Source organism: Schistocerca nitens, chromosome 1, assembly GCF_023898315.1.
Source record: "Schistocerca nitens isolate TAMUIC-IGC-003100 chromosome 1, iqSchNite1.1, whole genome shotgun sequence".
In the NCBI taxonomy this organism is placed as follows: Eukaryota; Metazoa; Arthropoda; class Insecta; order Orthoptera; family Acrididae; genus Schistocerca; species Schistocerca nitens.
In genome coordinates this window covers 716061389-716088493 of record NC_064614.1, presented here as the reverse complement: position 1 = coordinate 716088493, position 27105 = coordinate 716061389, and the positions used below count along the sequence as shown (strand labels likewise).

Sequence of the window (27105 nt, the reverse complement as noted above, 5' to 3'; positions counted from 1 at the left end):
CTATTGTAATTTAGTGTGCTTTGACCTAAATAACACAAAAACCTTTCTCTATGTTGTCACGTATAATATACCCCAAAAGAACAAATAGTCCTGTTATCAGAAAAGCCACATATAGCCCTGTTACTAAGATTTAGCTTAGTTTCTGAATAAAGTACACTATGTAAGGGTAGTCTTGTTATTAGGAAAAGCTAATCAATACAGTTACCCTTTTTGCAGGATTTGACCTTATGTCTGGTCTAATGGATAAGTAAATCAGACTATTCATTTCTTTTCCTAGGATTTTACCCAGGACAACTCAGTTCCAAGTTCATTTAGTAGTTCAGAACGTGTACTAATGGTCGCCAGCCTATCTAGGCAATTAAGCAGTGAAGTATTTGAAAAGCAGAAGTATGAGTTTCTGCCTACTTTCTTCCTACTGTTTAATTTGGTTCTTCAAATAAATATTACTCCGTGTAAATAATGTTGGTGTAGACACTGGAATTTCTTTTTGACTACTACACCCTTATACATTACGTTTTCAGAAGAGAAAAAGCCGAGTAGATAACTTCAGGAAATTCCCCATGTGAGACTTTCAGAAAAGCATTTTTTATAATAAACAAATTTAAATACTAAATTACATAGATACTGAAGAACACACTTTTTATATTGAACATTTCACTTCAAGAAAACATCCTTACTGGAATTTACTTTAAAAAGCTATTATTGTTTGAACTAACTCTGTATATTCAATCACCACATTCTAGAAACTTAGCTACACTCTGATTGAATTTTACGTAAGCAAACTTTTACTATAACACTTTGCAGTGGTTCAGAAAACGCAGAAACAATGTAAATGGTGCTTCTTTATATTAACTTGGCACTTCATAAGTCTGTAAAATAGGATACTCGAATTCATCAAACACCAGGAAAGAACCTTATATAGGTGTGTGATTAAGATGAAATAACAGGGTGAACCAATTTCTTTAAAGCTCAAGAATGATTATTAAAACATAGTTTAAATTAATGGTTCACCCCGTACAAAAGTAAATTTACTATAAGAAACTCTTATCCGATGGCTGTAGGCTTGGGTGTGGCGAACAGTTATAGTAGCTACACTACCCACAGTACGGCCTGCAAGTCTCTTGCTGCGTGGGCTCAATTTCTCTTCTTTGCGTCGTTCAGTTCTACTTACAGTATCCCAACAACTCGCAGCTATGTCGTAAGCCGTTTGCATTCTCCATCCGAGGCATTCTGTGTGAATTTTCGGGCAAATATTTTCCTGCTCCACAAAGGTGTTGCCTCAATCGCTGCTGCCTACAGACTGTGTGACTTACTTTCCGCTCGGTTGCTCTAGGTAGCTCGCCAATTCGTCCTTTCACTTTTAGCACTCCCCAGAGCCACTTTCGTTTTAAACGAAAGCACAGTGGCTTTTACACACCACCTGTTTTTATATTGTTGCTATTTGTTTAGATTAACATGAACAATTTATACACACAAATATTTTTAAATACGAAGGGTCATCAGAAAATTATTCAACGTAATACACAATTTACATAGTATTTTACCTACATTACTCACATACAACGCAAAGAACTTCAATCTCCAGTATAGTACACTTTACATTGCACATACAGAAAATGTAGTACCAATATGCGTCAATTTGAAAGCAAAAAAATAATTATAAAAATCTAAATGAACCAGAAATAAATATTGCTATAAGGAGACTTCTACATTATCTCATGTATGTTTTCTGAATTTTCCTTGCAAGTTTATTTTTAATCATGAAAAATGCGTTAAATATCGCAAAGTGTACTTAAATAAGGTTTGAATGTAAACTGTAGGCTGCTCCGTAGGTCAATCCCTTACCGCTTTATTTGGCACTGAAAATCGTTCCTTTCTGCATGTCAAATCAAATTATGACCGTTCAACTAAACTGAGGCCTCGAGCTTGCTACATGTCAGTATATCACAACAGATAAAGTTTTTGGCATGGTCTGTATAATCCTCTAGCCCCAATTTTGAGCAGACGAAAATATATCGTATTCTTAAGATTTCATTCGCATAATGTGTTCACCTAATTGCAATAAGAAGGAAGTTTCCCGCATGTCAGCGGTATTGAAACGTCATCACGAAATACAATTTCGTAAGCTTTCCGTACATAGTATTAAAGATAATGCTGCCATAAATAAACCTGAGAAGAAAAGACAGTTCAGCTCTAACATAATATTCTGCTGCCAGTTTCATCTTGGTACATAGTTCGAAAATTTAAACAAGTTGAATGAAATTTAAAACTTTGCGTGTGATTTGTGTAGGATGTAAAAACTCTCCTCCTTATATCAGCATGCTATCAATCGTTAATTTTTAACATATGGTCGAAGTCTTGTAATTGAACGAGTAACCCATAACAAAATAAGAATTTTTATTGGCTGATTGCGAAAAGTAAAAGTCGCTGCGTGCTCAGATTACTATTATTATTATTCTAATTAAATTTACGTCCTGTTTTTGCTATTTGTCAGGCCTTATCTTTCAGGCTGACATAAAACTGAAACTGTGTACAACACGGTTATAACACCGAGCGAGGTGGCACAGCGGTTAGCACGCTCGCCTCGAATTTGGGAGGACGATGGTTCAAACCCGCGTCCAGCCATCCTGATTTAGGTTTCCCGTGATTTCCCTAAATCGCTTCAGGCAAATGCCGGGATGGTTCCTTTGAAAGGGCACGGCCGAGTTCCCTCCCTAATCCGATGGGACAGATGATCTCGCTGTTTGGTCCCCCCAGTATCACCAAACTCATCGAAGTCGTTCTTTCCCATAATGTCGTGGCAGGCTCTCGTTGATAATTCGTTTAATAGTTTTTTAAGATAATGTGCCTGGTAGAAAGAAAGGCAATGTATTATTTGATTGCGACGGGCAAATACGTTTGCGGCTAGAAAAATGAAACTAATCCCAGTTTTCATTCACAATATTAAATTCTATTAGATGGGAGACCAAAAGTTTAGTTGTAATTATCAGGGATGAACGCTCCACTCATATTCTCCAGTTGGACGCTCAGCTGCTTTTAGCGAATGCTAGAAAATGGCAGTACAACATATTAACATAAGCATTAAATTAAAAACTTTTGACAAAGTGCATTCAGAGGAGACTCCGTCGAATAATATGTGCATTTGTAATGTGCGAAATAGTTTTCACTGTGCCTTCCTAAGGACCCTTTTTTATGAAATTGTTTCATGAGACATTTGGATCGTTACATTTACCTAATTACCTAAAAGTTTATGCTGTGCTCCTGTAGGTTAGGGAAACAAATCTTTTTGTTGTCAACAGCACTTTGTTTTATTTGTGGACTAAACAGGCAGCAACTCGTTGAAACATGTCAATGAACTCAAGTGCGCACGTAGTTCTTAATTGGAAACATTCTGTCGGACGTGACAGTCCAGAAACGTTCGAGCAGAAATGATCGAGTGTGATGCATTGACCAAACTTTTGTTCGTTTCAGGCAATATGCTTCGTCCATCAGCGCGGCACTTTGCAGCAGATGGTGAGACTGATGGCCGTCGCCCAGAGAACGCACTGCAACGCAGAGGCGAGCACTCGTATTCGACACGGCTACCAACGGTTCGCAACCAGGCTTTTCCTCTGTTTACAGGTCAGGTAAAACATGAGTGTCTTCTAAAATCGTCAGTTCCGCCTAAATTCTAAAAGTAATTATATAGAAAGCCCGCCCCCATTTAATTAATTTAAACCTGTCACCTCACGGCAGACAAGGACCCTGGTTTTATGCCGTGCACCTTCATATCAAATGTGACCTACCTGTAAGTAAATGCAGTCTACGATTATTAAAGGACTGTCACAAAGAGCAGATAAAAAAAAACCTTCCAGTGAGGGTTCCGTATAAACTTAGTTATGTATATAGACAGTACATTCATTCTGAAAATCTAGAAACTCGACGAGTTTTGCCTGTTATCGACATTGGTACTGACTAGATATCGGTCCCAGGGATTCCAAGACTTTCAAGAATGTTTTAATTTCGAGTTTGAAATCGGGTAACAATACAACAAAATAATATATTTTTGGTGATATATAATTACAAATTAAAAGATTTCTAACTTTTTCCTTGATTTGTACTGTAAAACCATGCTTCTTGCCAAATTTCATGGTTCCATATCAACAGAAAGTATCTTATAGGTTTTAACTACACTATGTGATCAAGAGTATCCTGACACCTAGCTGAAAATTACTTCCGTGGCGCCCTCTATCGGTAATGCTCGAATTCAGTATGGTGTTGACCCACCCTTACCCTTGATGACAACTTCCACTCTCGCAGGCATACATTCCATCAGGTGCTGGAAGCTTTCTTGGGGAATGGCAGCCCATTCTTCACAGAGTGCTGCACTGAGGAGAGCTAGTCTGTCGGTGAGGCATGGCAGGAAGTCGGCGATCCAAAACAACCCAAAGGTGTTCTATAGGATTCAGGTCATGACACTGTGCAGGCCAGTCCATTACAGGAATGTTATTGTCGTGTTACCATTCTGCCACAGGCCGTGCATTATGATCATGTGCTCGATCGTGTTGAAAGATGCAATCGCCATTCCCAAAATGCTCTTCAACAGTGGGAAGCAAAAAAGGTGCTTCGAACATCAATGTAAGGGCTGTGCTTTGATAGTGCCACAAAAAATAACAAGGGGTTCAACCCCCTTCCATGAAGAACACGACCATACCATAACACCACCGCCTCCGAATTTTACTGTTGGCATTACACACGCTGGCAGATGACGTTAACCGCACATTCTCCATACCCACACCCTGACAGCGGATCGCTACATTGTGTACCGTGATTCGTCACTCCACACAGCGTTTTTCCACAGTTCATTAGCCCAATGTTTAAGCTCCTTAATCGAGCGAGGCGTCGTTTGGCATTTACCGGCGTTATGTGTGGCTTACGAGCAACCGCTCGATCATGAAATCCAAGTTTTCTCACCTCCCGCATAACTGTCATAGTACTTGCAGTGGATCCTGATAGTTTCAAATTCTTGTGTGATGGTCTGGATAGATGTCTACTATTTACACATTACAGCCCTCTTCAACTGTCGACGGTCTCTGTCAGTCAACAGATGAGGTCGACCTGTACGGTTGTCTGCTGCACTTATCCCTTCACGTATCCACTTCACTTTCACATCGGAAGCAGTGGACCTAGGGATGTTTAGGAGTGCGGAAATCTCGCGTACAGACGTATGACACATGTGACTCCCAATCACTTGACCACTTTCGAAGTCCATGAGTTCCGCGGAGCACCCCATTCTGCTCTCTCACGATATCTAATGACTACTGAGGTCGCTGCCAGTAGGCGGTAGCACAGTGCACCTAATAGGAAAAACGTATGTATTTGGGGGATGTCCGTATACTTTTGATCAAATAGTGTACTTGTGTGACCCACAGGCCGTATCTTCTGACAGCACTGACTTAGCAGCTTCAATTCTTTACACCACCAAAGAGCCGTATACATCAGTACATGACATAGATTTCAACTGGATACCTCTATTCAATCCTGGCAGAAAATGGTCTTAAGAGACTGAGGATAAGACAGTCCGATAACAAATGGAAAAAAGTTTCTTTTCATGTGATATGACAACAAATTAATAATTTCAAATTTTTCCCTCACTTATACATTTCTTCTTGCCAAATTTTAGGATTCTAGACTAACGGGAAGTACCCTACAGGTTCTGATGAGTGAGTTTCCAAGTGTCAAAATACATAAAATAAAAAGCTGTATCTTTTGATTTCAAGGAATCAGAAGCTAACTTTTATTACAGCAACAAGGAGCCGTACACGTAAATTTCAGCTTGATACGTAAATCCGTTCATAAGAAAAATGGGTTTTAACAGACGAACAGAGAGTCTGACAAAAAATAAGATATTCTTTCGTATTATATAATTACTAAGTAACGATTTTCCGATTTTTCCTTCCCTTGTAAAATAAAACATTCCTTCTTGCCAAATTTCAAATGGATTTTGTAGACCTTATTATATGATACACATTTAAACATGTCCATCGCTGAGAAAAAGGGAAAGGCGGACAGACAGTCAGATAACAAACGACAAAAATACTTTTTTCGTCTGATGAAATGGAAAATTCATAATTTAGGGATTTCTTTTCCTATGATTGTTCTCTGAATTCTTGCTTTTTCTCAACTTTCATGATTATAGACCAATTTCAGGTAACCTGTAGATTTTGATGATTGAGTTTGCTTCAAAATATTATTGACGTTAATGGCCGTCCCTTTTTACTGCGTTGACTTAAATGCAAACTTCCATTATACCGCCAAGGAACCACACATCTTAGTATATGATATAAATTTAAAATTAGAAATTTACCCATTATGGAGAAAACTTCCCCCATGAACCATGGACCTTGCCGTAGGTGGGGAGGCTTGCGTGCCTCAGCGATACAGATGGCCGTACCGTAGGTGCAACCACAACGGAGGGGTATCTGTTGAAAGGTCAGACAAACATGTGGTTCCTGAAGAGGGGCAGCAGCCTTTTCAGTAGTTGCAGGGGCAACAGTCTGGATGATTGACTGATCTGGCATTGTAACATTAACCAAAACGGCCTTGCTGTGCTGGTACTGCGAACGGCTGAAAGCAAGGGGAAACTACAGCCGTAATTTTTCCCGAGGACATGCAGCTTTACTGTATGATTAAATGATGATGGCGTCCTCTTGGGTAAAATATTCCGGAGGTAAAATAGTCCCCCATTCGGATCTCCGGGCGGGGACTACTCAAGAGGACGTCGTTATCAGGAGAAAGAAAACTGGCATTCTACGGATCGGAGCGTGGAATGTCAGATCCCTTAATCGGGCAGGTAGGTTAGAAAATTTAAAAAGGGAAATGGATAGGTTAAACTTAGATATAGTGGGAATTAGTGAAGTTCGGTGGCAGGAGGAACAAGACTTTTGGTCAGGTGATTACAGGGTAATAAATACAAAATCAAATAGGGGTAATGCAGGAGTAGGTTTAATAATGAATAAAAAAAATAGGAGTGCGGGTTAGCTACTACAAACAGCATAGTGAACGCATTATTGTGGCCAAGATAGACACAAAGCCCATGCCTACTACAGTAGTACAAGTTTATATGCCAACTAGCTCTGCAGATGATGAAGAAATTGATGAAATGTATGACGAGATAAAAGAAATTATTCAGGTAGTGAAGGGAGACGAAAATTTAATAGTCATGGGTGACTGGAATTCGTCAGTAGGAAAAGGGAGAGAAGGAAACATAGTAGGTGAATATGGATTGGGGGGAAGAAATGAAAGAGGAAGCCGCCTTGTAGAATTTTGCACAGAGCATAACTTAATCATAGCTAACACTTGGTTCAAGAATCATAAAAGAAGGTTGTATACCTGGAAGAATCCTGGAGATACTAAAAGGTATCATATAGGTTATATAATGGTAAGACAGAGATTTAGGAACCAGGTTTTAAATTGTAAGACATTTCCAGGGGCAGATGTGGATTCTGACCACAATCTATTGGTTATGAACTGCAGATTGAAACTGAAGAAACTGCAAAAAGGTGGGAATTTAAGGAGATGGGACCTGGATAAACTGAAAGAACCAGAGGTTGTACAGAGTTTCAGGGAGAGCATAAGGGAACAATTGACAGGAATGGGGGAAAGAAATACAGTAGAAGAAGAATGGGTAGCTCTGAGGGATGAAGTAGTGAAGGCAGCAGAGGATCAAGTAGGTAAAAAGACGAGGGCTAATGGAAATCCTTGGATAACAGAAGAAATATTGAATTTAATTGATGAAAGGAGAAAATATAAAAATGCAGTAAATGAAGCAGGCAAAAAGGAATACAAACGTCTCAAAAATTAGATCGACAGGAAGTGCAAAATGGCTAAGCAGGGATGGCTAGAGGACAAATGTAAGGATGTAGAGGCTTATCTCACTAGGGGTAAGATAGATACTGCCTACAGGAAAATTAAAGAGACCTTTGGAGAGAAGAGAACCACTTGTATGAATATCAAGAGCTCAGATGGCAACCCAGCAAAGAAGGGAAGGCAGAAAGGTGGAAGGAGTATATAGGTGGTTTATACAAGGGCGATGTACTTGAGGACAATATTACGGAAATGGAAGAGGATGTAGATGAAGATGAAATGGGAGATAAGATACTGCGTGAAGAGTTTGACAGAGCACTGAAAGACCTGAGTCGAAACAAGGCCCCGGGAGTAGACAACATTCCATTAGAACTACTGATGGCCTTGGGAGAGCCAGTCATGACAGAACTCTACCATCTGGTGAGCAAGATGTATGAGACAGGCGAAATACCCACAGACTTCAAGGAGAATATAATAATTCCAATCTCAAAGAAATCAGGTGTTGACAGATGTGAAAATTACCGAACTATCAGTTTAATAAGTCACAGCTGCAAAATACTAACGCGAATTCTTTACAGACGAATGGAAAAACTGGTAGAAGCGGACGTCGGGGAAGATCAGTTTGGATTCCGTAGAAATGTTGGAACACGTGAGGCAATACTAACCTTACGACTTATCTTAGAAGAAAGATTAAGAAAAGGCAAACCTACGTTTCTAGCATTTGTAGACTTAGAGAAAGCTTTTGACAATGTTGACTGGAATAATCTCTTTCAAATTCTGAAGGTGGCAGAGGTAAAATACAGGGAGCGAAAGGCTATATACAATTTGTACAGAAACCAGATGGCAGTTATAAGAGTCGAGGGGCATGAAAGGGAAGCTGTGGTTGGGAAAGGAGTGAGACAGGGTTGTAGCCTCTCCCCGATGTTATTCAATCTGTATATTGAGCAAGCAGTAAAGGAAACAAATGAAAAATTCGGAGTAGGTATTAAAATTCATGGAGAAGAAGTAAAAACTTTGAGATTCGCCGATGACATTGTAATTCTGTCAGAGACAGCAAAGTACTTGGAAGAGCAGTTGAACGGAATGAACAGTGTCTTGAAAGGTGGATATAAGATGAACATGAACAAAAGCAAAACGAGGATAATGGAATGTAGTCAAATTAAATCGGGTGATGCTGAGGGGATTAGATTAGGAAATGAGACACTTAATGTAGTAAAGGAGTTTTGCTATTTAGGGAGTAAAATAACTAATGATGGTCGAAGTAGAGAGGATATAAAATGTAGACTGGCAATGGCAAGGAAAGTGTTTCTGAAGAAGAGAAATTTGTTAACATCGAGTATAGATTTAAGTGTCAGGAAGTCGTTTCTGAAAGTATTTGTATGGAGTGTAGCCATGTATGGAAGTGAAACATGGACGATAACCAGTTTGGACAAGAAGAGAATAGAAGCTTTCGAAATGTGGTGCTACAGAAGAATGCTGAAGATAAGGTGGGTAGATCACGTAACTAATGAGGAGGTATTGAATAGGATTGGGGAGAAGAGAAGTTTGTGGCACAACTTGACTAGAAGAAGGGATCGGTTGGTAGGACATGTTTTGAGGCATCAAGGGATCACAAATTTAGCATTGGAGGGCAGCGTGGAGGGTAAAAATCGTAGAGGGAGACCAAGAGATCAATACACTAAGCAGATTCAGAAGGATGTAGGTTGCAGTAGGTACTGAGAGATGAAGAAGCTTGCACAGGATAGAGTAGCATGGAGAGCTGCATCAAACCAGTCTCAGGACTGAAGACCACATCAACAACAACATGAGGAAAAATGTATCTTAACGGACAGACAGCCTGATAACTAAGGACAATTTATTTTCTTGTGATATACTTACAAATTAATGATTTCGCGAGTTTTCCTTTCCTTTTACTGTGAAACCCTGCTTCTTCCAAAATTTCATGATTATAGGTAAACAGCAAGACGCTTGTATATTTTGATGACTGAGTTTGCGAACATCACAGTACAGGATATAAAACGGCCGCATCCTTTGATGGCACTGACGTAGAAGCTTCAGTTTTCTCTGCTGACAAGAGACTGTAGAGCTTATTACGTGACATAAATTTCAAATTGATACATCTAATCTTTCCTGAGAAAAAGGGTTTTTAAAAGTCGGACAGACAGACAGACCGACAACAAAGTGTCTATAAGGTTTCCGTTTTTACAAGTTGAGTTAACGAACAGAAAACTGAAATAATATTCACTGTAGACTTCATGCATCTACTAATAACAAATCGTGTCGTCGACGGACTGCAGATCACGTTACGTCACGGAACGTCAGGGTTTCTTGGGAAGGAAGTTTTGATAGTATCGTCTGCTAGCATCGTAAATTAACGTATTTTCTCTTCGTCACTCGTGTTATAGTAGTGGATTACTTGCTTCTGCTTCTTTGTTATCTCCATTTTCTTATTATGCTTTGTTTATGTAGCAAATGCAACTGTTCTATGCTGGATATTTTTTCAAAAAAAATGGTTCAAATGGCTCTGAGCACTATGGGACTCAACTGCTGTGGTCATAAGTCCCCTAGAACTTAGAACTACTTAAACCTAACTAACCTAAGGACAGCACACAACACCCAGCCATCACGAGGCAGAGAAAATCCCTGACCCCGCCGGGAATCGAACCCGGGAACCCGGGCGTGGGAAGCGAGAACGCTACCGCACGACCACGAGATGCGGGCGATATTTTTTCCATTCGGTGTTCTTACAGAAACGAAAAATTATTTAGGTTTTGTAATAACAGAAGATAGCTGACGCCCACAATGTATACAAATGAGAACATAATTCAAAAGAAACAATTTCCTTTTCGTTACATTTTAAGTGAAAAGGTCAGCTTCAATGCATTGGTTATGTCGTTATTAGTACATAAGGGGGGAAAACATAACTGGTACGGTAAACGGGCTCTCTCTATTCCTTTACAACTATAATTTCTTGTGTTTGTGTGTCTGTATCTTCCCTCTCAAAGGAACGTCGATATTTTGAAATTATATTTTACTTCTCGGCACCTTACCAAACAAAAGTAATCTACAGAATACGTTATGAAGTTTGCCTTGGCTGTTAACAAACTTTGTCGGTGTTAGTTTCTAGATTTAGATACTAAACTGTTACTTTTTGTATCTCGGACGGTAAGTCATAACCTCTTTTTCGCAGTTTTGCACTGGGCTAACCGAATCGAAGTGACATGACGTGACTGACAGTGTATATAGAAGCGGACGTCACGGCACCATTAAGGGACGCCCATTGATTTTGCTCTTCAAAGCTAACAGCCCACGTTATCCCACGTATCAGAAACAAAGTGTTTCTACAAAATGCCTATGTCGAGGTAACAGAGCTTTAATATTACTGGTATTTAAAAAAATAATGTAATATTATATTTATCCCTTTTCCTGGTGGCAAAGCTCCTGAAATGGTGAAGTGGTGCACAGAAAATTTTTTCTTGTGGATAATGAAATTATATATTTCGCCAACCAGCATCAGATTCCCATCAGACCGACAAGAACGTTGACCAACGGCATTGTTTAGAGACCAGTGACCGATCTCAAAATTACCCAATGTGCGTAATTACATTGCCCTGATACTGATAGAAAAGACCGGTAAAACGGTCTTAGGGACGCTGAAATAAAATTTTGGTAAAATAATAGCCGATTTAACACTAGTAGCGTTCGGCTGCGGCCACCAAACAATTCGCCGGAAACTCTCCTTCGCTGCAGCATGAAAAAGTTCTAAAATGCAGCATAAAAATTTGATATGGGGAGTTAATGAAAAAGGGAAGTAGATTGTTAATTTAAACGCGGCAATTGTAATTAAATTAGCGTAACTATTTAATCAAAGTTACAGATACGAGAGCGACTATTACATTTTGTGAAACAGCCATCGAAAACAAACGAGAGAGAGCTCACAGCGCCTGCTTTTATACAGGGTGGAGCAGAGGAAACGTAGGTTTGCATTACTGAATGATTGGGACACGGTTTGATGAAAATAATAGAAAGTGATACATTTCATAATGCAGTTTTGAAATGTATGTACAATGTCTTGGATATGACGTCCTTCTTGCTGGATACAAATCTGGATCCTATCCCGAAAGTTACGCATGGCTCTCTCCAACATTTGACTCGGCATAGCTACAATTTCCTGCCGAATGGAATTCTTCAGGTCATCGATTGTGCGAGGCTTGTTCATGTAGACTTTTGATTTTAAATATCCCCACAAAAAGAAGACACATATCGACAGATCGGGTGAGCGAGGGGGCCAGTAAATATCACCATATCTCGAAATAACATGCCGTGGGAACATTTGTGAAACCACTTCCATGGATGCTCTCGCCGTGCGGGCTGTGGCACCGTCCTACTGAAACCATGTTTCTCTCATGTTCACTTGACGCCATTCAAGTTCTGGACGAAGAAAGTTGTTTAACATTTTAACGTAGCGCGCCGATAACACAGTAATTGCAGTTCCTTCCTCTTCAAAAATATAGGGTCCAACAATCAAAAAAATTGTTCAAATGGCTCTAAGCACCATGGGACTTAACATCTGAGGTTCTCAGTCCCCTAGACTTAGAACTACTTAAACCTAACTAACCTAAGGACATCACACACATCCATGCCCGAGGCAGAATTCGAGCCTGCGAGCGTAGCAGTCGCGCGGTTTCGGACTGAAGCGCCTAGAACCCCTTGACCACAGCGGCCGGCGTCCAACAATCCCCATCTTTGAAATGCAACACCACACTGTTACTTTTAAACTGTGGAGAGGTCTTCAGTGTTATAGATGTGGGTTCCCCGGCTCCCAGTACCGACAATTTTGAACATTGATGTAACCGTCTACGTGAAAATGTGCTTCATCACTCATGAAGACTGTAGCATCTGCATCCACCGTAAAAATTTCGTCAATTACGCGACAAAACTCTCTGCTCTGGACAAAATCCCCTTCACTAAGCTGCTGGACGATCATTATCTTTGACGGGTGAAGCTTAAGATCATTGTGTAAGATGTGGTGACGCGAACGACATGACACCCAGCGCTACAGCCTGTCGTCTAGCCGATCGTTTTGGACTAGCAAGAACTGCCGTTCTCACTCGGTCTACATTTTCTGGAGTACGAACTGAACGGGCAAGACCAGGCGGTTTCTTTTTCATCACAGATCCTGTACTAAATGCTGCAACCCATCGGAGTACAGTATTTCGACGAGGCACTGCACCTCGACGTCCAACTATAAAACTTTGACAGAAAAGACGTTGCACTGTGACTACGGAATCACTGTGTCTAAAGTAGTGCTCGACAACGAACACACGATGCTCTACGTTCCAACGCTCCATAGCGACTGAAACAGCATTGTATGGGCAGTCTGCCAAGATTCATTCAAAGTCAATACCCCCTCTCGTCACCGCGTACTAGCGGTTCAAAAACCATGCGTTTCCTCTGCTCCATCCTGTATAATGCGAACAAACTAGAGAGAGAGAGAGAGAAAGAGAGAGAGCTCACAGCTCCTGCTTTTATATACTCCTAAAAGAAATTACGGCGTCTCCCTTCAACTTGCTTTACAGTTGCGATACATAAACATTTCTCTGGAATATTCTTTATCGGAACGGCAAAAAAATACATTCCTTACATTAAATCGTGATCTTTTCTCTTTACTTTACAGATTTATTTACACAGTAAATGTATTTTAGCCTTAATTAAAACACTGGGGCATAGTCTATTAATTATTAAAAAAAGTAACTTTTCAGCGTCTACAAAGGGAATCTCTCTATTCTAGCGATATAATGACTTTCTAAATACATAGGACGCATTACAGACAAACCCACGTCATCCCTAGATCACGTGACCACTGTGCCAATGTATATTGCCAACACAAAATAAATTCTGCTCATCTTAATGCTTACTCCAGAGATATTTCTACTGTATGGAGTTGAAGACTGTCGTCATAATTCACCTGAAACTTTGAATGACAATATAAAAGTGGAAATCGATCCGCCCATATTCTAAACTCACTGAAAGCGCTAACAGAAACCTATCATTTCCCACGGCAGATACGATTACAAAATGTATCGCAGACAGAAATCTATGACACGAAAGTTTACTTAATTGACCTTCACGTAAATGCGACACAAATGTGCAAAGCTACGAACAATCTATACAGAATGAAGTTGATTCAATGGGCCCGTATCAGTATCGTAAGACAAAGCATCGATACGACAACGAAAATTGACACGTCCTATCATGACAGTAGCCAGAATGGATTTCTACATGTCCGGCCCCAATAAAAGCTGACCCGATAAGTCATATCTTCCACCACCAGATGTGCTGTTTCAGCAGGTAGATGATTATAGAATTTCGAAGCTGACAAGGGACTATCGTAGCTCACGCTAATATGCGTTCGTGAGAATAAGTGTTCGTGTAAAAGCAGACGCCCTTCAATGTAATGTTTTCGTATGTCCGTTGGCACAGACAAGTTTTACGCAGGAGTCGTTTAGAAACTGTCAAATTCATCATCACAAGGAATGAAAAATCGACTCACATTTTAACTCTTGTACTAGTAGTACGGCTTCCGATCCACTGGGCTGAGTCAATCTTTCCTGTTCTTTAAGCGCAGATACAGGCACCATTACTCGTCACTTGTAACCTGTAATAAGATCCCTCGACGATTCTATGGCCACTTCCTATTCTGTCACTAACGAAAATCGTTCAGTACACCAATTTTATACGTGGCCAACGTGTACCTAGTAGTTGATAACATACGGTGAGACGCTGCGTAAAGAAAAATCTCATCGTCATTGTTAGTAGTACTTTCACGTTATGCATTGCCTTTCCATGCACTGTTTTCAACTGTAAAAATACTATTGTTGAAAACAGAGACGTTCACAATCAGCAGGGGCAACGTCTGCTCTTCTAAATAGTCGAAAGTGTGTGGACCATGAGGTGAACCCAGACTTCAGTAGAACTGAACACAACCCGAGCACGAGTCGATAGGGACGAACTGGGTCGGTTAATAAGTTTGTGCCATGATTTTTTTTGTTAGTACAATGTACAGTAGCTTACATTACAGTACAATACACAATAACAAGATTGATGAACAGACAGTTATGTAATCGCCATCCTTATTAAAGATGGCGTGTACTGGAGTACGAAATTATGGAAATGGGAGAGGATGTAGATGAAGATAAAATGGGAGATATTATACTGCGTGAAGAGTCTGATAGAACACTGAAAGACCTAAGTCGAAAAAAAGAGCCCTGGAGTAGACAGCATTCCATTAGAAATACTGATAGCCTTGGGAGAGCCAGCCCTGACAAAACTCTACGATCTGGTGAGCAAGATGTATGAGGCAGACGAAATACCCTCATACTTCAAAGAGAATATAATAATTCCAATCCCAAAGAAAGCAGGTGTTGACAGATGTGAAAATTACCGAACTACCAGTTTAATAAGTCACGGCTGCAAAATGCTAAAACGTATTCTTTACAGACGAATGGAAAAACTGGTAGAAGCCGACTTCGGGGAAGATAAATTTGGATTCCGTATAAATGTTGGCACACTGACCCTACGACTTACCTTAGAAGACATAGTAAAGAAAGGCAAACCTACGTTTATAGCATTTATAGACTTACAGAAAGCTTTTGACAATGTGGACTGGAATACTCTCTTTCAAATTCTGAAGATCGCAGGGGTAAAATACAGGGAACGCAAGGCTATTTACAATTTGTACAGAAACCAGATGGCAGTTATAAGAGTCGAGGGGCATGAAAGGGAAGCAGTGGTTGGGATTGAGTGAGAAAGGGTTATAGGCAATCCGCAATGTTATTCAATCTTTGTATTGAGCAATCACTAAAGTTTATCGATGACATTGTAATTCTGTCGGAGACAACAAAGGACCTGGAAGAGCAGTTGAACGGACTGGACAGTGTCTTGAAAGGAGGATATAAGACGAACATAAAAGTCTTGTTCCTCCTGCCACCGAACTTCACTAATTCCCACTATATCTAACTTTAAACTATCCATTTCCCTTTTTAAATTTTCTAACCTACCTACCCAGTTAAGGGATTTGACATTTCACACTCCAATATGTAGAACGCCAGTTTTTTCCCCCTTGTAACGACGTCCTCATGACTTGTCCCCACCCGGAGTTCCGAATGGGGGACTATTTTACCTCCGGAATATTTTACCCAAGAGGATGCATGCTCTCGGGAAAAATTATGAATGTAGTTTCCCCTTGCTTTCAGGCATTCGCAGTACAAGCGCAGCAAGGCCGTTTTGGTTAGTGTTACAACTTCACATTAGTCAATCATCCTGACTGTTGGCCTTGCAACTGCTGGAAAGGCTGATGCCCCTGTTCAGGAACCACACGTTTGTCTGTCCTCTCACCAGATACCCCTCCATTGTGGTTTCATCTACGGCACAGCTATCTGTATCGCTGTGGCACGCAAGCCTCCCCACCAACGGCTAGGTCCATGGTTCATGGGGGGCTTGGCAAGGTGGACACCCAAACGGAACAGATGGCGTCGCAGTGTCAGGCATGTGCCGAAAATCTTTCCGCTCTGCCACAAAAATTCTCTCCTTGGTCGAAGTCGCAATCACCATGGCGACGTATGCACATATAGACTTTCCGGGACCTTCTTGGAACTCGTTGGTTGACTTTGGTAGACTCTTATAGAAAGTTTCCTTTGCTGTGTCAATGAACTCGACAAAGTCATGTAGTACAATTCAGGCGTTGTTCTCAACTTTTTACCTCTACGGTTTGTCTTAAGTCAGTGTCGCACAACGGCCCTCATTTGCCGTCAAATGAATTCGAATCATTCTGTGTACGCAATGGCATACAGCATCTAACTAGTGCACTGTTCCATCCATAGACAAAAGGCAGAGCGCAACGTTTTGCCAGAACCTTCAAGCAGCAGATGGCCAAACTTCACACTTTACGCATCAGAGATCAAGCATTGCAACAATTTCTCGCCTCCTATCGCTCGCAGTAGTAAAGGAGTTTTGCTATTTGGGGAGCAAAATAACTGATGATGGTCGAAGTAGAGAGGATACAAAATGTAGACTGGCAATGGCAAGGAAAGCGTTTCTGAAGAAGAGAAATTTGTTAACATCGAGTATAGATTTAAGTGTCAGGAAGTCGTTTCTCAAAGTATTTGTATGGAGTGTAGTAATGTATGGAAGTGAATCATTGACGATAAATAGTTTAGACAAGAAGAGAATAGAAACTTTCGAAATGTGGTGGTACAGAAGAATGCTGAAGATTAGATGGGTAGATCACATAACTAATGAGGAGGTGTTGAATAGGATTGGGGAGAAGAAAAAAATGGTTCAAATGGCTCTGATCACTATGGGACTTAACAGCTGTGGTCATCAGTCCCCTAGAACTTAGAACTACTTAAACCTAACTAACCTAAGGACATCACACACATCCATGCCCGAGGAAGGATTCGAACCTGCGACCGTAGCAGTCGCGAGACCACCACGGCCGGCTTGGGGAGAAGAGAAGTTTGGGGCACAACTTGACTAGAAGAAGGGATCAGTTGGTAGGACATGTTCTGAGGCATCAAGGGATCACCAATTTAGTTTTGGAGGGCAGCCTGGAGGGTAAAAATCGTAGAGGGAGACCAAGAGATGAATACACCAAGCAGATTCAGAAGGATGTAGGTTGCAGTAGGTACTGGGCGATGAAGAAGCTTGCACAGGATAGAGTAGCATGGAGAACTGCATCAAACCAGTCTCAGAACTGAAGATCACAACAACAACATCGCTCGCATTTACGAGATGGACCTTCGCCGGCAGAATTGCTTCACGGCCTCCGCCATCGGACACTGCTCCACCATCCTCAACATGCGGCTTTGAAGGAAGACCGGAAGTATCGCTTCGCGCCCCATTATATTGTGTTTTTCAGGGGTTTTAGCGGCAGCAGAGGGTGGGCGAGAGGTGAGATTCTTCGTCGATTTGGCTCATGTACGTGTCTCATTTCAGGCCCAAACGGATTGCAGCACCGACATCACGGTCACATTCACCACTGTCAAGTGCACAGTGATTCTTCTATATCACTTCCCACAGATTCACGGATCCCGAGGCCGGCTCGGCCACAGCATCCGCAGAGGGTTTTATCACGACATCATGGGACGACCCCATGGAGACGGAGCATTTACCTCCTCCGCTTCCTCTCTTCCTACCAATGGAGTAGGACCCCCTCACGCCACAGCAGCCAACGCATTCTATATCTTGTTATGGGCCTCAGGGGTTGAAATCGTACCCTTCTGGTCGTTTTCCGGGGGGACGTTTCTGCCAGATGGCGGAGTACGACTGAAGGTCTGCCGTCCCCTGCAGCTCAAGCTTCTAGTCCATCGCAGTATCCACTCTCCTGCCTCCTCAGCGTTGTCGAGCTCCCTATATGACGACGGCCCGTCGCTTTGAGGTGGGGGTGGGGGGAGGGAGGAGGAATGTTACGGCGTAAAGTCAAGCGCCGTCACGCCAGGCGGGGATTGGAGAGCAGAAATGGCTGCGACAAGGCGTCGATGGCTGGGTGTTGTGTGTGATGTCCTTAGGTTAGTTCGGTTTAAGTAGTTCTAAGTTCTAGGGGACTGATGACCATAGATGTTAAGTCCCATAGTGCTCAGAGCCATTTGAACCATTTGAATTTGACAAGGCGTCAGCCAATTGCATGCTGACCGACCCCTCTCCAGGAAGACAACGCGACAGCAGCGGCCTCTATACGAAGATGACATAAGCGCCACGCAGGACATGTCGCGGCCCAGCTCAACATCAGCATCAAGACTGGCAACTAAGACACAAGCGTCAACTCATTTATTTTGTCTGTTGCCCATTGCTTACGGCACATCTGTTTAACACATCGTTAAGTACTGTTTTTTTTTTTTTTTCCTTTTCGTAATAAAAATTCATTCATACTATTTGCTTGAATGTTATCTAGCGATCCGAGAGTGTAGGTAGACACCCCACAATTCGACGACTAGGCAGGATTCAACAGTGCCTATGTTTTTCTTTCGAACTTCTGTAATTTTCCGTTTCAGAGATGTCCATTCCTCTTTAAATGTACTGCTTACTGAGCTATGCCTTGCTGCTGTGTCTATTGCCTTAGAGAACTTCAAGCGCATCTCGTCATTCCTTAGTACTTCCGTATCCAATTTCTTTGCGTATTGATTCTTCTTGACTAATCTCTCAAACATCAGCCTACGCTTCATCACTGCTACATTGTGATTTGAGTCTATATCTGCTCCTGCGCACGCCTTAGAATCCATTATCTGATTTCGGTATCTGTCTGATCATGATGTTATCTAATTGAAATCTTTCCGTTTCACCTGGCCTTTTCCATGTATACCACCTCCTCTTGTAATTGTTCAACAGAATATTCGCTATTACTAGCTGAAATTTATTACAAAATTCAATTAGTCGTACTCCTCTCTTATTCCTTATCCCAAGCCTATATCCTCCTGTAACCTTTTCTTCTACGCCTTCCGCTACAACTGCATTCCAATCCCCCATGGCTATTAGATTTCTATCTGCATTTACGTACTGTATTACCCTTTCATATCCCTATATACTTTCTCTGCCTCTTCATCTTCTGCTTGCGGAGTCGGTATGTATACCTGAACTATCGTTGTCGGTTTTGGTTTGCTGACGATTCTGAAAAGAACAAGCCTATCACGGAAATGTTCACAGTAACAGACTCTGCGTAAGTTTCTGTGAAATTTCCCTTCTTCAGTTAAGAAAAACTGAAAGCTGTCATTTTTGTTGTTCGTCAGATTTTCAGATTGATTAAGGATCGCCAATTTGAGTGTACAATGAACGTTAGAGAATAGTGTGCATAGACTGCTTTCTATTCTTCACCGAAAACTGTCTAGAGAATCAAAAATAAAACAAAGGAATTACAAAACAATCTGGGAAATTATAGGGAAGGACGGGCTTAGATTATCTTAGATAATTACTTGATAAATAAATTTACTGAAGTTCATTCAATTACAATTGGTATAAATTGTGGTTTTCTCCACAAATTTCTGAGCATTGGCCGAAAAATACATCATCAGTACTTGCAGAGGATGTACCAGGGAAGATGGAATAAAAGTGCGATGGCTGACTCTTGTTGCGTGTTAAGAGGGACGAACGTTCAGTGACGAAATCAGAAACGCGAAATTTCGAAAATTAAGTGTAACAGACTACTGACAATGCTGGCAAGAGTACTGTGTATAGTTGTATTTTTACGATGTTCCTATAAAAATAAGCAATAATTACTATAAAAATATAGAACTTGACTGAAATTTCGGTTTAGTATTTGTGCTTCAGCTACTTAATTCTTTAAAATACTACACCTTAGTTTGTGAAATGTTCGTATGTGAAAGAAAACAAATTAGAGTAATTTTAAAAATCGGGTTTACTAATTGATTATAGAACACTTATTTGTGAGCAATTGTGTGACAGCAGTTTTAAGGCTGGTTCGTGTTACCTGTAGTTCAATGCAGCTGTTTAGCTCCGATCCTCTGCAGGTGGTGGCAGGTGTGTTTCCAGTCGTGGGGTGGGGCCTGGCCCCCGTACTGTCGTGCGTCTTCTACTCGGCCAACTCGTCTCTGCCATGTGGGAAGACGCCCTTCCCTGTGTGGCTGCCACCAGCCCTCCAGGTGTCTCCAGGATACGAGGTGATGTACATCACGCAAGTTTGTAGCCACCTGGTGACAACCAGCACGACCACTGGCGTGAATCTGTTCTTCATCAATCTCATGCTGATGATCGCTGCTGAATTGGATGTCCTGAATGAAAACATTTCTGATGTCCGCAAGGCCACTGGTACATCAGCTGGTGGTGAAGTTGAGGAGGACGCAGTAGCATCCTATGTTTTCACCGCTGATCGGCGAACCAGCACGCAGAACGTGTTCGGAAGACGAGACATCTCAGATGGCGTGCAGTCGTCGGCCTCGGTTCAGCGTCACCCGTCTGGAGACATCATCATCGATCCTGATGATGAGATGTACCAGCAGCTAGTAGTGAACATACGGCATCATCAATATATGATCGAGTAAGTTATATGAAACATCAATCAACATTTCAGATATACATCATAATACTAAATTGAGTATATACACTGTTGAGCCCAAAGATTACGACCAACTGGTAACTGGCGCTTTGATCCATCTTTGGAACGCAATACAGCAGCTAATCTGTGGGACACGGAATCGACAACTCCTTGGTAGTTCTCCGGAGGTATGTGGCAGCAGACGTCTACGCAGAGGTTATGCAGTTCCCGTTAATTATGGGCCTCTGACTAGTGGACGCGGATCTGTCGTTCGTTAGCGTCCCACATGTGTTCCTCCGGATTCAGATTAGGCGAATTTGTGACTAAGAGCTTAACGTGAGTTCACCATCATGCTCCTCAAACCACTTTAGGAAGAATCTGAGTTTTTCACACCGACTGTTTTTCTACAGGGAAATACCATCATCTTCAGGGAAGCATGAAAGGATGCAAGTCGTTTGCAATAATGATGATATAGTCCACAGCTGTGGTGATTGGTTACGAACCTATGTCCCTTGGAAGCCCTAGTGAACTGTATAATACTACCGCCAAAGGCCTGCGTCCATGTGACAGTGAATGTTTCGAGCAACCGTTCGTCTCGATGATGGTATCCGGACGCAACCATCACCTGATGTAACACGAAAAGCCATTCATTGGATCAGGCGACATACATCCATTGACCCACAGTCCAGCCTCGATGTCTGTGAACACTGCAGTTGTAATTGACGATGTACTTGCGTCAGTAAGTGAGCATTTAGGGGACATCTGCTGCAGAACCCACTCTTTAACAATATGCGCTGAACGAAGAGCTCGGAAACACTCTCACCTGCACCAGCGTCGTACCTTGCCATCAGATCTGCCACAGATCGTCGCCTATCCCGTTCTACACTGCAAAAAAATGGTTCAAATCGCTCTGAGCACTATGGGACTCAACTTCTGAGGTCATTAGTCCCCTGGAACTTAGAACTAGTTAAACCTAACTAACCTAAGGACATCACACACATCCATGCCCGAGGCAGGATTCGAACCTGCGACCGTAGTGGTCTCGCGGTTCCAGACTGCAGCGCCTAGAACCGCACGGCCACTTCGGCTGGCTTCTACACTGCAGTTAAGCCTCCACCCTCCACGTTCTGTCACGGCACGTGGACGTCTGACACCTTGTTAGTAACTCGTCATCTTACCATGCTTCAACCACTTTGCATAGATGCTCACGACAGTAGCGCCCGAGAGGCCAATTGGCTTCGTCGTTTCTGAGCTGCTCATTCCCAATTGCCAGGCGATAAAAATCCGACCTTTGCCACTCCTGTCCCTATATTTCCCAATTTACCACCCGGCATCGTCAATAGAACGATTCCTCATTCGTCTCGACTGCGCTTACGTACTTTCCATATCGTATCAAGCGCCTGCAGCGCCAACAAGCAGCATTTCATCTCGGGGTGGGCAGTGGTCATAATGTTTTGGCTCTTGATTGTGTCACAGTGAAACTGGTTGTGTTACTTTAAGACGGATCGCAGTATAACGATGAGTATGGTCTGAAGATGGAGAACAGTGCCTGAAACAGGTAATCTTGAGTTAATAAAACAGCGATCGACTACCTTTCTTATAAGGAGGAAGACTTTATGGAAAGTAATTTAATAGCTCCAAACCCTAATGATGTGAAGCACAACCGTAAGTTTGCTTTATATTTTGGTTTGTCTGAAGCACCTCATTAAGGGGTATAACTAAGGATCCCCTACAAAATTATGTTACCAATATAAGGGTCATAACTAGTGCCCCAGCTTCAGGCATGACTGCAATGACCGCTCTAGCTCCCCTACAAAAACGGTTGAAAAGAAAACATTAATACAAGCGATAAATTATTTTAGCTGAGAGTGCGATTTAAAAACAGCAATCCAAGCAGAATTACTTGGAAGCAAATAGAGCATACTTTCATGTCAGCTGATTTTGTAAAGGAAATGACGAGCTAATGTGGACCAGACATTAATCATTTCTTCTAAAATATTGCCAGTACTGGACGTCGTAGAAGAAATGTTTTTAACAAACAGCTTTGGTAATACCTGACTGACATGATGAGCAGCAAACTGCAACAATCTGCTGATGATGCAGCACTGTATGGAAAAGTGTTGTCGTTAAATGACTGTGCGAAGATACAGGATGACTTAGATAGAATTTCTATGAAATGTGATGAATGGCACCTTGATCTAAGTTTTAAAAAAGAAAGAGTAAGCCGGTGCAGAAGAGGAGAAAAACAATCCTATAATGTTGGAATAAAGTATTAGTAGCATACTGCTCGAAACCTCAATTAAGTGTCGAGGCGTAATGGTACGAAACAGAGTGAGTACGGGTAGAATGACGTAGAGAAGGATAATGATTGACTTAATTTTATTGGGAGAACGCTGGGAAACTGCAGCTCATCTATAAAGGACACCATATGTAAAACATTAGTGCAACCCACTCTTGAATACTGCACCAATGTTTGGGATTCCCACCAAACAAGACTAGAGGTAGATCTCGAAGAAATCTAGAGGCGCGATGGTGGATCTGTCACAGGTTGGTTCACTCAACACGCGAGTGTTACTAAGATTGAAGATTCTAGGTTTTTAGGCCAAGTCATGTTTCTTCTGTAATTCTGCTACCCAGATTTTAGCTAAAATAATGAGAAGGAGAGAGAAAGCCAACATGAAGTAATGCATTAACAGCTGCGGGCTGGTAGCTGTTCTATGCGTGGTGACACTTGGGTCGGATTAACAGGTTTGCGAGATGAGGCTAGCCGCGCTCTGCGTTAAACTGCACCACACCACGCTGATGACCATAGCAGGTGGGTCGACGTCATGACACCACGGCAAGTCTCTTGTCATGGGTGACATAACTAGGAACAAGGTATTAGTGATACGAAAGTGGCTTAGAGCGATATACGTACGTCTGGATTTTGAGGCAGATGACATTTTCTCATGACCCAAATTCAGCACCGTCACCACAACGCCAAGGGCAATGCCGGACAATGAGACGACTGGCCATCACCAGCTGCGGCCCTGGGTCAAGACCAGGACGCACCTGCTGCCACAGCATTACGTTCCTCATGGATCTTAGTGCTACAACCCCACCAACATGCCATCCACGTCTGCTGCCACCAGCACTGAGTTCCTAGCTCGACTTAAGTGCCTCAGTGCCAGCCACAATTCGACTTTTGCCTGAGGGCAACAAGACGACGCCCTCGCACATCCGGCCTGCCACGGGCCTTCTGTAAGTATCGCAGGATGCCTATGCAACCTCTTGGCGGAAACCGGCGCGAACATCAGCGCCGCCTGTCACGATAGTGTGTGAGGCGTGTTTACCTCACCAATCTGTGATGCATCATGTGCTGGAATTAAACAAAGGCGCTCTTTACTGGCAACAGCGTTTGCACTGGGCCTACAATTCTGTCACCACCACTCACTCACCAATTGAGTGCAACTAGACTCTTCACTCCTACACGAACGATTTTTCGATTCCTCTGTTGGCATCGTCTTCGGGAACTCGTAGTGTTTACAGTTAGCCTAACACTGTCAAAGACCAATGCACCGTTCTATTCTCAATCCTGACACAAATTTACAACAGGTTAGCTCTAAGATGAATGCAAACCAGACTACTTCACGAACAAATCTTCACTATTCCCGGTTAAAAAGGAGCAGCCGCTGGTAGGGTATGTAGTGCCTCTCTCTTGTCCCATGGTGATTTTTCCCCGCCTCCATCCGATCCACATTACATGTTTTAGAGTGGACATACAACAGGTTGTTACAAGGCCCTTAACAAAGAATTTTTTCCGACTTGCCCACTTGTCACCATCCTCCTTTATTATATATATACTCTTGTGTTGCTGTCATTCATTGTTAAATGCTTGTGGCGATTGATTGCTAGTTTGCCTCATTTTGTGCAGACAGTCACTGGATCTGTGAACTAGCCTATATCAAGGACAAATACACTGCTGCCACCGTAAATGCAACACCAAGAAAGACAAGAGGTAGCACAACAAAATTTATTTTGTAGATAACATGTTGACCAAGTATCAAATGATTACGTTTACAGACGTCTGTGACATGTGGTTCCTGCCAGAATCAGTAGCCAGAGTAGCCGCCATTGTTGGAGATCACCGCTGCCACACGTCTCGGCATTGAGTCAAAGAGACGTTGGATGTGTTCCTGGGGTATAGCAGCCCAAGCAGCTTTCACACGTTGCTAAAGATCATCTGGTGTGACAGCTGGGGATGTAATCTGGGTCACTCGTTGAGCAACCATGGACCACATGTTTTCTATCGGCGAAAGATCCGGAGAGCGAGCCGGCCAGGGAAGCAATTCAATCTGGTTATTGGCGAAGAACCTTTGGAAAATGCGTGCCACGTGTGGTCGCGCATTATCCTGTTGAAATATGGCTGTGGCCGAGCCCTGAAGGTAAGGAAGGACAACTGGCTCCAGCACCTCGGATATGTAGCGCCGGCTATTTAAAGTACCGGCAATGCGTACTAGAGGCGTGCGAAAGTAATATCCAATACCGTCCCATACCATAAAACCCGGTGCAAGACCAGTGTGGCGGTGCATAATGCAGCTGTCCAGCATCCTCTCTCCACGGTGTCTCCACACTCGAATCCGACCATCGTGGTGCTGCAGTGCTGCAGACAGAAGCGTGCCTCGTCAGTAAAGACAACGTCATTCCATTCTGCCGTCCACATCCGTCTGTCATCACACCATTGGCGACGGAGACGTCTGTGGTTCTGCGTCAATGGTAGACGAAGCAATAGACGTCTTGCGGACAGACCACTCTGCTGTAAACGGCGTCGAATGGTACGCGCAGACACTGGATGATGCGTTACAGACGCAATGTGCGGTGCTATGGTTCGGGATGTCACTGAGCGATCCGTCACTACCATGCGCACAATTTGCCTATCATCACGTGCAGTGGTGCACCGAAGTGAATGCGATCGACCACGTCGGTCCGTCGTACCCTCCTGCATCCAACGGTCACATATCCGCATTACAGTTGTTTGGTTTCGTCCAACACGACTAGCGATTTCTCTGTATGATAATCCACAATCTCGGTAAGCCACTATCCTTCCTCTGTCGAACTCGGATACTTGATCAAAAGATGTTCGCTGTTGTCTACGAGGCATAACTGATCGTCTTGTGAAACAAACACAAGGTAAACACACGTGCCGAACGTACACTCGTCGAAATCGCCAAGCCTTAAATGGCGCTATGAGGTGGCGCCACAGGCGCGCGTGATGTGCATCTGCGCTGAAATCCTAATCAGTTGCATATCTCATCGCTGCAAACCCATGGTGTAAATTTCACTTGATTCGGATGCTTCCTTCAGGGTGTTGCATTTACAGTGGCCAGCAGTGTAGTTAAGGGTAAACAGCGTTGACACCACCAGTCTGCAGAACTACAGAAACTCGTCCTAATCAAAAAATCCCGCACCGCAGTGCTAAATCAAATGTCGCGTTGTATACTTTACGATTGAGTCAGCCATGGTACACCAAACTGCATGTGAACACTACTTACAGGCTGCTTGTGAGCCACCGTTCAGCCTGTCTCGGCTTTGCTCGGTGTTTCTCAGAAGCACTCGGTACAATGCGACATTTCAGTTAGCACTGCGGAGCGGGATTTTTTGGTCAGCACGAGTTTCTGTAGTTTTGCAGAATCGTGGTATCAACGCTGTTTAACCTTTGCTATTTGTCCTTGATACAGGCATGGTCACAGATCCAATGGTCTTTCGCACAAAAGGAGGCAAACTAGCAATCAATCGTCACAAGCATAAAAAAAAAGTACAAATGTGTGTAAATTCCTAAGGGACCAAAATGCTCAGAAAATCGGTCCCTAGACATACACACTACATAAATTAACTTGTACTAAGAACAACACACACACACACCCATGCACGAGGGAGGACTCGTATCTCTGGCGGGAGTGGCTGCACAATCAGTGGCATGGAGCTTCTAACCGAGCGACCACCCCGCGCGGCAAGAATTTAAATATGAATGATAGTAACAGACGAGGAGGATTATGATTCTAAGTATCTAGCAGTAACAGAAAGGGAGGATGATGGTTCTTTGTGTCTATTAAGCAGTCGCATAATAGACGGGAACCGCCAATTTGCTATGGAACACCATTACAACGCCGTGCGGAAATTAAATAAAGATTTAGCTGACGACGAAAGAGCGAAAGAATGCAATAGACAAGATTCAT

The 27105-nt window shown here is 42.5% G+C and overlaps 1 protein-coding gene across 1 annotated transcript in view; it reads left to right on the top strand.

The window, feature by feature from the left end:
- Positions 1-3521: 3521 nt before the first annotated feature.
- The window catches only part of LOC126236869 (uncharacterized), a 117108-nt gene continuing 93524 nt past the window's right edge, over positions 3522-27105 (top strand). The window contains exons 1-2 of the mRNA XM_049946493.1: positions 3522-3621; positions 20367-20893. Coding sequence (XP_049802450.1) covers positions 3523-3621; positions 20367-20893 — 626 coding nt within the window. The 5' untranslated portion in view covers position 3522. The remainder of the gene's footprint in view (positions 3622-20366; positions 20894-27105) is intronic.